A 15,023-nucleotide genomic window follows, 5' to 3' on the forward strand; every position below is an offset into this window, starting at 1 on the left:
TAAAACCCATTATGTCCTGGGTTTTCCAGATACATGGTCTTTCTGTATTCTGGAGCATTATGCATTAAGGATACTAGGAACATTAAGGGACACCAATAAGACTGTTCTGCATGGATTTATGCAGCTTCACTACCATCAAATGCAAGATACTGTCTTACTATTACAAAGAAAAGGCAATGTAGTCAAAACAAAAGAATTGTTTCAGTCAGACCCTATGGGAAATTGCAGTACCATATTTGGGAACTTTATGGATACCAGATTTTCCGATAATAGATCCCATACTGGTATTATAATATTTAGCTTCCCTAATAGCTAATTGAAACATTCTGATATTCTTCAAAGGTCACATGTTTATCTGAGTTCATAATGAGTATTGTTGCATACAGTTTTCATTATCAAGACTGCTTAGGCCCAAGGGTTTTGTGATCAACAGGAAACAAAAGATTTATTTAAACAATATACTGTACATTTTGTAATGGCACGCTTATCAGAAATTTGGCATTCTGAATGATAGATTTACAGACAAAAGACCCCAGACCTGTATTACAAAGGAAGCAATATTTTGACTCATTCACAATTCTAAATGTAATAGACAAACTGTGCTCATTTGTTTGCCAAATAAATGTAGGTTAATTATGTAAGGCTTACTCAATTTAACACAGATTTTAAAAGGGACGGTGACACTTTTCCTTTCTGCCAAATGAGTACATTTTATCTTTGGGTTTATTGGGCTGATTTTTAAAACTGTTTACTTTCCCTCCTAGTGTATTATACTGCTAGGTCACAAGCTGCTAGAACCAGTGACACTGGGTGAAACAGGACCACTCCAGTTTGGAAAGGGATATACTGTAAGTAATGTACAACTGCTGTTGTCATTAAAACAAACAAACAAACATGTTAACCAAAGTTCAAGTGGGTTACATTTTATCCAAAACAAGTTTTCTGTTCCAAATTCAATTTAACAGTATTTTGATATAATCAAAATGATGATCAATAGAACATATGTCTAAATGCAATAAGGCAGGGTTTCCCAACCTCTGGGCCACCAAGCCCAGTGCACAAAAACGAGGCGCACCGAATTGGACGCTGGCACGTTCAAACTTGCTGCCGAGCCCTCCCCCAACCCCACCCCTGGTCCTTGCACCGGTCCCCAGTCCAAAAAAGCTTGGGGACAGCTGCAATAAGGGACCAGCACATAAAGCCATGATGGTTCAGAAGTGAAACTGTATGAATATCTACATACATATGCACAAGTAGTTCTGCCATTGTTTTGCCACAGTACACTTACTTAGGGCTCAATACATCCTTTGATCTCCGATAAAGAACAACAAATCAATCCAGTATGTGCAGGGCACATACATCCTTTAGTTAACAGCAGCATATTGCTCAACATGCCCAATCATTATTCTCCTGTTGCTTTATAAGTCAGGAGAATTGAATGGACAACCACAAAAAAATGCAGTTTCATAGGAAGAGAGACAGGATTTTACGGTTTTTAAAAGTTCTTTATACTATAAAACTGAAAATAAAATTTCATCACAATAAACGTGACATAGTTTAGTAGATATTTCCATTTGCAGAGGCAGACAGTAGAATGGCGATAAAGCATTCCATATTAGTCCCCAAGATCCAGGGTTCTGAATTTGTCGAGGTTGTAGAAACCAGCCTTTACTATTCGGCCACCAAAATATCTCCCATTTAGATCCACCACAGCTGAAATTAAACAGTCCAGTTTAAGTAACAGTATAACAAATTATGTTATCGCTCAAAGGAAAACTCTCTAATCCCATCATATAGTTACCTAAATTGTAAATACTATAAATAATAAACACTTCAAAGATTTGTCTTATTGGGGATTTGCTCTGTAGAACACAATGGTGTTACCACTATTTAACCTTTGCCATATAGCCTTTTTTCAATTTCCACCATTACTACACAGCAGCTTGTTTATATGAACTATAGTAGTGTTTCTTAAGCAAACACAGTAGTTTTACCAGTGCAGGGTAACAGTACATGATATTTTCATTACATTAAAACACTTATTTTTTGGCCTTATTGTACCTTTAAGTGTGTAAGATTTGTTTATTGGTGGCATCATTAGCTCTAAAGTATGACTGAGCGAGCATGTGGATTTCACTTCTCAAAACCCTCTTTTGTGTCTGTCTATTGGTTTAATATTTGCTATGGTGCATTAACTTAGAAGGTGATATAGGTTACTAAACCTAAATACCTCATTAATGTCTCTATGACAAACCAATTATCAAATAGGTTTATTTTATTACCCAACAGTTAAATCGCAGTTTATGACAAGCAATTTACCTTTAATTGCAGATTCGACCCGTTCAAATTCCAAAAATATTCTTACAGCCTCTTCATCTGGTGCACCAGGAATCTGGAAACAAAACCACACGCAAACAACAGTCATTACATCATTATGCCAACATCATTTGGGAAGCAGCATAAAGTAGCATGTGTGTTAATGATAAAGGCAAATACTTTCCATTTTTGCCACTAACACAGTGTTAAAGAATTATAAATCTCAAACTTCTCTAATAGCCAAAAACCTTAAAAGCATTTTGAACATATTGTTTGATGAATTTATGTCGGATTCTACCCTAGTTTTGCCACATAGACTCATAGCTTCTACAAAGTTGTACTATGCCTTGAGAATAATAGTTCAGTGGGGGGTAACAAAAGCAATCTTTGGTATAAGGAATTATATTACCCTACAAATTAAGGATAATACTAAAACTCCATCGTGACCTCAGTTATATTTTTTTGTATATAGGGTACATTATAATCCCACAAGGTCACCTTGGAGTTTTAAGACGCAATAAAAGGCATTTGGTCACAGAACTTCTGTGGCCGCATATCCTTGCAAATTACTGTAGGAAGTGCACCTTACTCCATATCTTTAGTCACTCTTTGATATCACGGATATGACTGTGTATTTAGAATGTGTGTACGTACGTACGTGCGTGCGTGCGTGTGTAAGCTTTTCCTGTACTTTATGAGCTTACCTCAAAAATGACACATTTTGCAACTTTGCCATATTTTTCACACTCTTCCTTTGTTTCACCTTCCAGTTCTTCGTCGACTTCCCCTGCACCTACCATGTTCTAGAAGATGAAATCAGCAGAATGAGTATTTGATAGTCACAAACAAAAAAAAAAAACTGAGTGTCTTCCAAAGGCAGAAAAAGCACAATGAATGTGTTATTTAAAAAAAAAACCTCAATTTCCATATGAAAGTATTGATAAGTTTTTCGCCTATACAACTTGCCTGAAGCAAAACGACTTTAGTGGGAGTCTTCAGTATTTCCGTCAGAGGGTTTGGATCTGCTTTCTTAGCTGCTTCAACTGCAAAAGATTAAACGTTTAAATTAAATCACTTCATATATTAAAAAGGGAATATGTGAGACATAACCTAGAATAAAAATAAAAAACAATTCTACCAGCATCTACTGTTCAATATATACAGAAATTACAGTGCCAACAACTGACACTTGGGATTTAGAAAGTGCAAATTCAGTAATATATAAGTATAGTAAAGTAGAGAACACTCTGATATACATATATGTCCAGTGAAGTAAGGACACCACACTCTGAAACTCAGTAAATCTTTAATCATGGAGACACTTTTTTTATCCTTTAGCAAAAAAACAACACAACTATGAATCTAAAAATCTTTACTCAAAACAACAAACCTTTGTCAGCCAAGTCACCAACGATAATTTTTCCTCCCCTTTTGCTTGTCTTTTCAACAGAAAGTGCAGTGCTTAGCCCTTGCTCGTGTTTGCCCAGGCCCTGTCCTTCCCGGAAGCCATACTTTTGCATGATTTTGTGGGCTACAGTGCCACTGTAAAAAGAAAAAATCAGTACAAAACCTCAGCTTTGTTTTTTCCCTACAGCAGCTGCAAATAACTTTAAAAACGAATAAAGTGATGGGAAAGTATTGTGGAATTTTGTCCATTCGATTCTTCAGAAAAGTTACCTAAAATGCCACTATACCTTAATTTTTTAATATTCCTGTGGATGTGTCTAATGGAAATATCTAGATTAATGGCGCAGAATGACTTTTTGACAGTCAGTTTTGACAGGTGGAAAACAGGGCAAAGACACCCCCTTTATCGGCATTATCAATCAGTAATTCCCCTAGAAATGTAAGCAAAACCTGACAGGGACAGGTAAATATGTGGGTTGTTCCTATTGTAAAACAAGAGTGACTCCATGTCTGAGAGATGCTAAGTACAAACAATATGGCTCAAAGCCAAACAAGCATTCTGTAACGTGTTATGATACATTAGGTACTGAAGTGGTACACAAAATATCTCCTTGTTTAGTGATCAACAAATTAGGCTAATCGTAATGTCTGGCCACCAGTTCAATATGTGGATTATGCAGTGGCTGACTGTGGACAATATATATTCCAATGCATTACTAACTTATATTGGATATCATTTTTGGTCTCACACACAGGCCAATCAGCTGCAAATTTGAGAAAAATAGAGGACGAATCAGCAGTGGAGATCTTAATTAAATACATCCAAAAAGGCAATTCCTATGTCTTAATACTCAAGTAACGTATTTAGATGAATAAAGTATAATCTTTGTACATGTGTTTTACTGCAATTTACTGTAGAAGTTGCACATTTGGCTCCTGCTCTAAACCAATGACTAGATATTTGTTTTCATGTTTGCTTTCATTATTAGTATGTCAGCAGACCAGTATAGTAAAAATATGGTGTAGTCATTTTGGTCTGTCACCAAAGTGCTGTTTTAGGTTAGTTCCCTTTGAGATGGCAAGTGTTTACTTCAAAAGGGTAAAAAAATATTCTGTGCAAGTTCCCCTTTAAGGCTATGGAATCTCTGTACTTTTGTATTGGAGCATAAAGGAGCTGCTTAGGAGGAGGGAGAATAACCGTTATTACAGGCAACAAAAAAAAAAACTACTATTTTGTAAGTAGGCACTTTAGCCAGATTCGGTGGAAGCTTTTAAATTAAGCACACATGCATGCATGGAAAACTCTTTGGCCCATTTAGAGGGGAATTTTCACAGGATATTTTTTTACCCTTTTGAAGTAAAGACTTACCATCTCAAGGGGAACTAACCTAAAACAGCACTTTCTTTTCCTAATCCAACACATGGTGACAAACCAAATTGTTCAAAATGACTACACCATATTATTGTTTTGTTGTTTTAATTGGAGTTACTGAGATAACACTTGATAAAGGGCCTTGAGCCCGAAACATGTCGTGGCAATAAAGCACAATTAGCAGCAAGCACTGCAATCTTGGCTGTTTCTCTCAGTAATTCCAATTTAAATTGATTTACTTTACACCTGAGGTGGGGGTGTATACTGGGATAGAAGAAGCCTATTAAACCTCTCTCCCAGAGCGCAGTCACTTCTATATTGTTTTGTTGTTTGTTTTCTCTGTAAACTTAGGCGCTGATCCACTTTTTGTGAAAATTGTTGTACAGCTGAGAGACTGATATAGGACCGGCAGGAGTCAACATAACTGAAGGACTAGCTTTATATTTCTCTTACACGTTCATTTGTAATTATTAGACCAGTAAAGTACTAGACATGGGAAACTTGGCACCTTGTATGTTTACCCAGTCAAATATGAGGCAATACACGGTGTCCTTCAAATTAAACATATGAGAGAAAAAGAAACAAGTAGAGAGACTGGGCCATCCCTGGGCTGCTGAGAATACTATCCCTGCAGTTGTCAAACCCTGAAAATGTAATGTCCCACAATTAATAGGAAACAATGCTGTGTATAATGCTCTTATTTTTCTCAGTTGCACACGATCCCAAACAAACCAGTGTGAGCTTCTAAACCAATAATGTATATATTAAGATACTCTTCCTTTAAAGACAGAAAACCATAATTCATACCCCATATTTGCAAGAAAAGAATTGCTGGGCCCAGTTGGTGATCTTGGTCTCTCTGGCTCATCATACATAGGTGGTGGAATTGCTGCCTTTCCCATTGGTGGTCGTGGCCTTGGCTCATCATCATAAGCAGGCACAATAGCTATATCAGAAATACATAATTAGAGCACACTTTGTAATACAGTAGGTAACCCCCACCCCAATCTTTAACAACTCAGTAGACATGCTGTTTAGCAGCTCTCCAATTTGGTAATTCAGCAGCCGATAGCTAGGGTCTTATTTACCCTAGCAACTATGCAGTTATTTGAAGAGAGAAATTGAAATATAAATAGGAGGGACTGAATATAAAGATAAGTAATAAAAAGAAAAATAACAATAAAACTGTAGCCTAAAAGAGCAATCGTTTTTTTGGCTGCTGGGGTCAGTAACCCATATTTAAAAGCAGCTAAGAGAAAAAAATGTAAAACTCTAAAAAAAAAAAAAAAAATAACGAAGAAAAATTGCAAAATTGCAAGGATTTACATATACTATATGATTAAAGTTTACTTAAAGGTACTACCCCTTTAAATAGACACCAGCAGTGGTATTTCCTACACTCAAATGGTAAAGTTAATGCGTTAAAAAAGTTTTAACAGAACAGCAACATATGCAAGCACAGACTGTTAGTTATGATGCTTTAATACGTTAGATTTAAACAGTCATCTCTGTCAAATCACAGATGGAATGTTTCGCCATCTAGTGGTGATACAACATGGGAAAAAATTGCCACATTCTTTAAAGCAAGATTATAGCCCTACAAACATTTGGCTAGAAATGCTATCGCTGATGTTTGGGGCTTACAGTCTCAGATAAAACATGCAGCAGCCTACGACTGTGTATACCTCCCACAAAATTTCATCAACAGTTTTGAGGAACTATTCATTTTCCTACTGAACAATTTCATTCTTTACAATATAAATTACCTGGCTGCTTTAGAAAAAAAACAAAAACACAAATTTGTTCATGCCTAAAACATTAGCAAGTTCTCCTTTTGTCAAAAATAAAATTCCAACAACATATGGGTCCGCATTGAATTACTTACATTCCCTGTCCTTTTCCATAAGGGATGTAGGTGGTGCGATGGCTGCTCCTCCCATTGCTATAAAGTAGTAATAGGAAATGTGTATACAACAACATTTTTATTAACACTGTACTATTTGTATAGAAAATATATTATCTTGAGAAAGGTGCAGTTATTCACTGATCATGCACCCCGTATCATAAAGGGCACTTTTGGAACTGGGGTTACAACCACATTCACACACACACACACTACAGTCAATTTTATCAGGAGCTGATTAAAGGGGCAATATACCCCCTTGTTCAAAATAAGTATTATTTTAATGGATAAGCATGGGTACAAATGGTGAAGAGACAAGTTTCTAGGCTTAAATTACACCCCAGGTCAGCACTCCTTTTCATCCAAAAATCCACTGGCCTAGGGTAGCATGCTGCCATACTTTTCCAGTGCCCCAGCATCCTCTATGCCTACACATGCACAATCTTATTAGGTTTATTTTAAGTTTAAATTGTTGGAAAAAATCCATTAACTGTACAACAGAAGGTCACAAGCATTCTGGGTGATAGATCTCACACTTATATATTACTTATGAGCCAAAATAACTGGTAAAAAGTTATAACCTACTACCTAGCAGAAGCAGGCAAATACCATTGAGCAGCATGGCGATATAAAACTTTCCAGTATGGCGCTAACTCAAAATTACCATTGGCTCTCATTAGAATATATACACATTTTAGAATGTTCAGGTGTAAAACAGATATACCAGTGCAGGTACACAAGTACTGAGTGGGTACCAAAAAACAATGGCCTGAAGATATAATTTTCTCACTTCATAGCTAAAGTATTCAACAAAGCCTCTACAGAATATCCCTACACTACCCTGAGTAAATATATATGATAGAGTGGGGGACTGTATTACACAAGCAACTCATTTCCTGCTACAAAATGATGAATAAAGTAGTACAGCATGCACTTCCAGGAAATATCTTGTAACAGCTTCTCTATAATTTTTGGAGATCACTTTTTCCAAACACTGCTCTCATTCACTAATTAGATTCAAATAAAAACATTTTCATGAGACACATGCAATATTTAATATCATTCATGAAATTCCTGGTCATGCGTACATATGTTATAGTTCCCTGTAGCAGAATTTTCTGAAAACAATTATTCGAGGATCATTTGCCCTTGAGCAGAAAGCATTTGGTTCAGAAGCAGATATCAACTGATGTAATGTATATAAGCATTGTGGATAAGCAAGGTCAGCATCTGTATTTAAACTGCACATGCAAATCAGATAATCTCTTAATCTCATTGATGGAAGCACTCTGAAGGTCTCTCCATATTTATCCTCATCAACTCCATTCATAAATTTATAAGACATCTAACATGTACCATGAAATTGCATATGTTACAACTTTGAAGATTATTATACCGAATGCCTAATTATTTATGGAAATAAGAGCATAAATAGCCAAAATGAATGTTACATAGCTGTATGAGATGCTTCATGCTTAAATTAATAGTGTAAAGGAGACATTTTAATAAATAATTCAGAGAGAAATTCATTTGAAATCATAAATATATAAATTTTTGAAGAAAACTGGCTAAAAGGTCTAACCTATCAGGTCACCTTTAATAGTAAAAAAACAGCTTACGTCTTTTTCTCTTTTCTCTTTCATAATCTTCCTCTTCGTCAGACTCTGGGTCAGGTCTACGAGAAAATCCACTAGCTTCATGCCTGTCCTTACGTCTCCTAAAAAAATTTAATTGTTGTCAATTAACACCAGCGAAATGTGACATTTCATTGCCTGATATTTAGAGAAGAATTCGGAGTTCATACTGTAAATTATCTGCTGAGAAATTAAAGTACTGCAACCTTATGTCTTAAAATGAAGAATTAGACTTATTTTAGTGAGCTTTACAGCTTACTTTCTCTATACCTTTTCCTGTAGAATTGTGCTTAGTACAAGGTAATACACTGGCATACTTTTTGGTACAGGTATAGGATGTGTTATCCAGAATACTCGAGACCTGGGGTTTTCCGGATAACGTATTTTTCCGTAATTTGGATCTTGATACCTTAAGTCTACTAAAATAAACCCAATAGGCTGGTTTTGCTTCCAATAAGGATTAATTATATCTTAGTTAGGATCAAGTACAAGCTGCTGTTTTATTATTACAGAGAAAAAGGAAATCACTTTAAAAATTTGAATTATTTGGATAAAACGGAGTCTATGGGAGACAGCCTTTCCGTAAAAGGATAATGGCTTTCTAGATGACGGATCCCATACCTGTGTCTGTTTAGTTTATAAAAAAAAAAAAAAGTATGTGAATGTTCCTGAAGAGTTCTACTTACAGACCCAATTAGACTTCTTGTTAGGACATTATAACAGGGATCTTATGGGAGGTGATCAGAAAGGTTGTAGATAGAAAACTTAAAAAAAAAAAATCAACTGGTTCTGCAGTAGTGAGAGGTTTGGCTCTCTAAGAAACAACAAGTATCTCAGCAGATGATTTACATAAAGTAAAATGTGTGTATATATACGGTCAGCTTATTCCACATTAAAAACTGGGTCACAGCAGTGAGTTTATGCCGCACAATTGAAAGGCACGTGGCATCAAAAAGATTATACGCATTAAACAATAAATCCCTTCCCATGACATGACGACTATAAGATATGGCTGTTAATATAACCTGTCTGAGCTGCAACGCTTCTGTTTCCATGCTCCAGGTTCCGAGAATCTGATTGCTCTAGTTACTGGCTGCCACAAGTTTTCGTACTTATAGGGTACATCAGGACCATATCCTTAAAACCATGTTACTCTATAAAAACTGTACCCCAGCAGTCCAGATACTGCTTAAGAATCCTCTACTGTGAAACCTACTGGATTTGTGTAAATGTAGCTGTTGCTAGAACTGTGGCTTTAAGTTTTAAACAGTTTTCTCTCACAAGACATTTAAACAATAGCATGTTCATTCTTCTGAAGTTTGCTTATAGTGTAATACAATAAAGCCATATTTACGTAATACTTTAATATAATAAGATACATGGCAAAAGAACTTGTGAACTTTAGAGAACTACGGTCGCAGTGGGAAAATATTATGGACTCTTTAGATCCCCTTTAAATAAGGCATTTCAACATACTTTTCCCGGTCTTCTATTTCTTTCTGTCTTTCCAGTTCCCGCTGACGTTGCCTCTCCTCTCTCTGACGTTTAACTATTTTTTCATAGTCATTAGGGTACATGGGGTCATATTCATCTGCCAAGGGGACCAGAACTTCAGCAGCTGAAAACCCACTGTGAACAGATTCCTGCTAAAATAAAAAATAAAACATTTTTAATAATCAATAAAACAGATTGAGAAATAAATCCACACGACTGGGGGGGGGCTACTAAAATACACCACAAGCATTTGAATTAAAGGGCAACTAAACCACTAAATTAAACTTTCCAGACACTTCCTTTCAGGGCATCAGACTTTTACATATCTATAAAGATCTATAAAGATTTGAGGAATGCTACTGCATTATGTTTTTGTTGTTTAAGAACAGCTCATAAACTATATCTAGATACATATATAAACAAATGGCTGAATATGGAACCCATGGCCCAACAGACTCTAATGTCACATTATTCTCAAATAATAACATAACCCAAGAGTGATCTTATTTGACAAAAGAAATATTTCTGAAAATTGTGTCTGACAGACAGATTTTCTTGACAAGTCTGTTGATAAAGATCACCTTTATTCCAGCACCCACATGGGGGGGTGTGTCTACAATCTGGCGTTCTTCAGATGCACTACCTCTCTTAAGATCAATGACAGGAGCAAGAACTGTGCTCTGCTTTGTTCGCTGCGTCTTCAATGGAAAAATAAACAGAAAGGTTAGAAATAATAAATGTAGCATGACAATTATATGAAGTCAGCTTCCAGACTCCCAGATAAAAAGTAATGACAAAAAAAAAATAGACTTTGCATACATTTAAATATACAGTTTAACAGCACTGAACATTTGCTTCTGAATGTCTAATACCATTTTATCAACAAGCAAATATGACACATACAATGAACTTAAGATTTTAAAAAAGTTTAAACATCAAGTTATACCTTTCAAAAAAACTGAGCTCTTGCTGTGAACTACTGAATATAACCCCTTAAGCACAAGATATTTAAAAAAACATAATGCAGAATGTAAACCCAAGCAGGCCATAGCTAAGCCCACTGAGGAAGTCCAAATCAACACCCTCTCCAATCAATATATTGTCAACCAGACTGGCTGGACAATCCTGTCGGCAATAAATACAGTGTTCTCCTGACAAGTCTGTCCAGTGCCCTCATATTATCTGATCATTGACCAGTGGCCAAACTACTGGCTTAGCACAATTTGGCTAAACACCAGCATAGCCAAACCAACTGCTTTTTGTAATCTTGCAAAAACCAAAACATTACATAAAATCAAAATACAGACTGCATTCTTTTTGGACCAATAAACAAAAGAAGGATTTCTAAAAGAAACCATACATAGACCAACAATAGCTGTGAACCACTGTCATTGCAAGTCATTCCAGATGGTGAGCAAGTTACTGGTACCTGGTAAGGCCTAAACAATGGTCTTCTAAAGAGACCAGATGTTATGTCCGGAGCCTACAGCACTGTCAGTTGGCATGAACTCCAAAGGATTACTCCAATCCAGGCTTGTAAAATCAGTTACTGAAACATCGGCATCAGCTCAGCCTTGTGCATTTTGTGCTGTACCGAGTATGAGGTACAACAAGGTACAGCATGAAATGTGCAAAGCTAAGCAGAAGTTTCTATGAAGTAACTTTGATTTTACAAGCCTAGACGATTGAAGTGATCCTCTGGAGCGAATGCCAACAGTTATTTATACAGTTTACCCAACTGACAATGTATTAGGCTCAAGGCATGGCACCTTGGCTTTCCATTAAGCAAGTCGAAGTTATTGCTGTGAATAAATTTTTTTTCAAAACAATGACCTGCACAACGGATATCGGCCCAGGCATCAGCAAAGTATTTGTTATCCTGGTTAGAAGCTCTATATGAGCTGGTAGACACAATCTGGCTTGCCAATTGTTAGATCAGCAAATGAGTGGAACTTTATGGCTAGCTTTGGTCAAATCTGACTCATAACCTTCAATTGATCACCTAGTGAGAATCAACGTACCTTTGCTTGTGTAAGAGCTGCCTTTTTAACTTGCAATTGGGATTGCAATAATTTGAAGTTTTTTGACCATCCTTCTGTCTTTGAATCACTAGTTTCCACACCAAGATCATCATATAAAGACATTTTATTGTTTTAATCTAAAAAAACAAATGTGAACAGCGTTAAAAAGGTTAACAAAAGCTATTGGTAAGGTTCATAGGGCAGAGAACACTTCTGGTTGAAAGCAGCAGATAATGCCAAGGACAAGAATGTAATGTGCTGCATTTTTTATAAAAACAAACAAAAAAAAACCACATTTACTAGCAGTTCGTAGAATATATAATGCGTATCAATCAGTTGCGTTTAATGGAAATGTAAAAATTATTAAAGTGAACAAATTGTGCAAAAATAAAACTGGGTAGCTAGATAGGCTTTGCGAAATAAATGCTTCAGAACAATTCCTTTTAAAGAAGGATGCATCATATCTATAGTTTTTGGATACAGACATATACCAAATCCTCCACAAAAGATCTGGACAAATACTGAACAAATCCTTATTTGCATATTCAAACTTGAGAATACTGCCAAACAAATAATGATCGTGTTCAGTTGCTGTCCAGAGCTTTAAAGGAAAACTATACCCCCAAAATGAATACTTAAGCAACAGATAGTTTATATCAAATTGAATGACATATTAAAGAATCTTACCAAACTGGAATATATATTTACATAAATATTGCCCTTTTACATCTCTTGCCTTGAGCCACCATTTTGTGACTCTATCTGTGCTGCCTCAGAGATCACCTGACCAGAAATACTACAACAGTAACTGTAACAGGAAGAAGTGAGGAAGCAAAAGGCAGAACTCTGTCTGTTAATTGGCTCATGTGACCTTACATGTGGTTTGTATGTGTAAACAGTGAATCTTACGATCTCAGGGGGTGGCCCTTATTTTTTAAAATGGCAATTTTCTATTTATGATTACCCAATGGCACATACTACTAAAAAATTATATTATTATGATAATGGTTCATTTACATGAAGCAGGGTTTTACACATGAGCTGTTTTACTCAGTATCTTTTAATAGAGACCTACATTGTTTGGGGGGTATAGTTTTCCTTTAAAGACATGACTAACTGTTTGGATTCGAAAGCCGACCATAATATGGAAAACTATGGAAAAGCTTGAATATGAAAATACACCATCTAAAACCTGTCGAGGTCATATATGAGTTAATGGCAGAGGTCCCTTGAACCATTTGACGATGTTAATTGCCTGCATGATGTTCACGTTTTTTCAGAGGGTTTTTCCCGAAACTTGATCAATTCGAGTGATTTGAGTTTTTTCTCACCAAAAACTCAATCAATCCAAGTTTTTGGGCTTCACAACTCGAACTCGCTGAATATAATTGTTCCAACACTTTTTCAGTTCAGTTGGTTTCAGATTCAGAGTTTACCAGAAATACTTTTTCAAATTACTTTCTAGGAGAAACAACCCCTTAATAAAAAAAACAAAAAAAACCCTACCCTACAAAGACCCCCTCCAGTCTAGCTGCCCCCCCCCCGGGGCTAATGCCCCTAAATCTTTACTCAACCCTCCGTGCAGATTCTGTATAAGTAACTGGTTCCAAGTGTTGCCTTTTACGTGCCTTCTGCCCTGCCTTTGTCCATAGAAGGCAGATTCTGTCCAGCGGAGTTCACTTATCTTCGGAATGAGACCAGCGAAGCCGCAAATGCGCAGTTGGAGCAATTTTCTGTTTCACAACAACTGCGCATGCGCCAAAACTCACAAAAAATTGCAGAAGCACCGGTCTCATTTAGAATATTACCAAAGTGTCTAAAGGTGGCGCCTGTAAACTCCGCTGGACAGAATCTGCATAATGTAGGGTAGGGTTTTTTTTATTAAGGGTTTGTTTCTCCTTTAAGTCTATGTGTGCCTGTTTTTTTCTAATATTGAAGTGTAAAGTGTCATTTTACACCTGGTATGGAATGAAGAAGGAAAGGCCAAGAATTTGGAAATGTTTACACTGGGGAGACACTTAGGAGTAGATGTGATAACTCTGCATAAATAAAGTCTCTAATACTTTGCCAGTAGATCCTTCCAGCAGACACAAGGGCATCCAATCAGATTAGAAGAAAGGAGATTCCATGTTAACATGCTAAAACGTTCTGTGTTTAAGCTTAGTAAGTGGTGGAATTCTCTGCCTGTAGTATTTGTGCTGGCAGACACAATAAACAGCTTCAAGAAAGAACGTTTAAGAAATGCACCATGAGATTCTATGTAAGTAGTTTTCTTACTGATGAGTAATTTTAGATTTTTGAATAGTAACATTTTTCAAGTGAGAAACAGTTTGGGGGCAGGTTGGAACTTAAAGAACAAGCAATGTGACTGCAATTACGTACGAACTGTATGCAGCCCTTTCTCACTGAATGAGATGGTGTGTCAATGCTAGAAGCATGAGCAATGCATGAGGAAAGAGAGCGATCACAAACATCGTGTAGAAATGTAACACAACCGCAAGCCATCGGGTAAACATACCGCCCAAAAAGCGGGACAGTCACGATTTTCTTAATACAGCCCACAGTCCAGTATAGCCACAGGCAACGACGATAACATCGAGCTCCTCGGTTCTTGCCGGGCGCCTAATAATTACGTCACTAGCCTTGTGTCGCGAGACTCTGGCGTCACGACACGTATACTAACGCAGTGACGCGGCACGTTGCCCTTTTTTGGGGCGTGGCACTGTAGACCAGTACTGCAGAAATCTAAGCTGTGGGCGTAATGTCATGATTATTTTTCCTCTACTCGCACCTCCTTTCATGTCAGGGAACAAACAAAAGCTTGTTGTTTATTAGCTTTCCCCGCTGCCACCCGACCGTCTTGCTCACATTAATTC

The 15,023-nt window shown here is 36.7% G+C and overlaps 1 protein-coding gene across 3 annotated transcripts; it reads right to left on the bottom strand.

The window, feature by feature from the left end:
- Positions 1-418: 418 nt before the first annotated feature.
- rbm17.L (RNA binding motif protein 17 L homeolog) lies at positions 419-14,822 on the bottom strand. 3 transcript variants are annotated; one of them, XM_018251186.2, is made up of 12 exons: positions 14,666-14,822; positions 12,148-12,284; positions 10,708-10,824; positions 10,109-10,275; positions 8,618-8,715; positions 6,981-7,037; positions 5,903-6,041; positions 3,707-3,858; positions 3,283-3,359; positions 3,021-3,119; positions 2,320-2,392; positions 419-1,713 (listed from the first exon to the last, which is right to left on the bottom strand). In XM_018251186.2, the coding sequence occupies exons 2-12, from the start codon at positions 12,268-12,270 to the stop codon at positions 1,616-1,618; spliced, it is 1,200 nt and encodes a 399-aa protein (XP_018106675.1). In that variant the 5' UTR covers positions 12,271-12,284; positions 14,666-14,822; the 3' UTR covers positions 419-1,615.
- Positions 14,823-15,023: the final 201 nt, after the last annotated feature.

This window comes from Xenopus laevis, chromosome 3L (genome assembly GCF_017654675.1).
Source record: "Xenopus laevis strain J_2021 chromosome 3L, Xenopus_laevis_v10.1, whole genome shotgun sequence".
Taxonomy (NCBI): Eukaryota; Metazoa; Chordata; class Amphibia; order Anura; family Pipidae; genus Xenopus; species Xenopus laevis.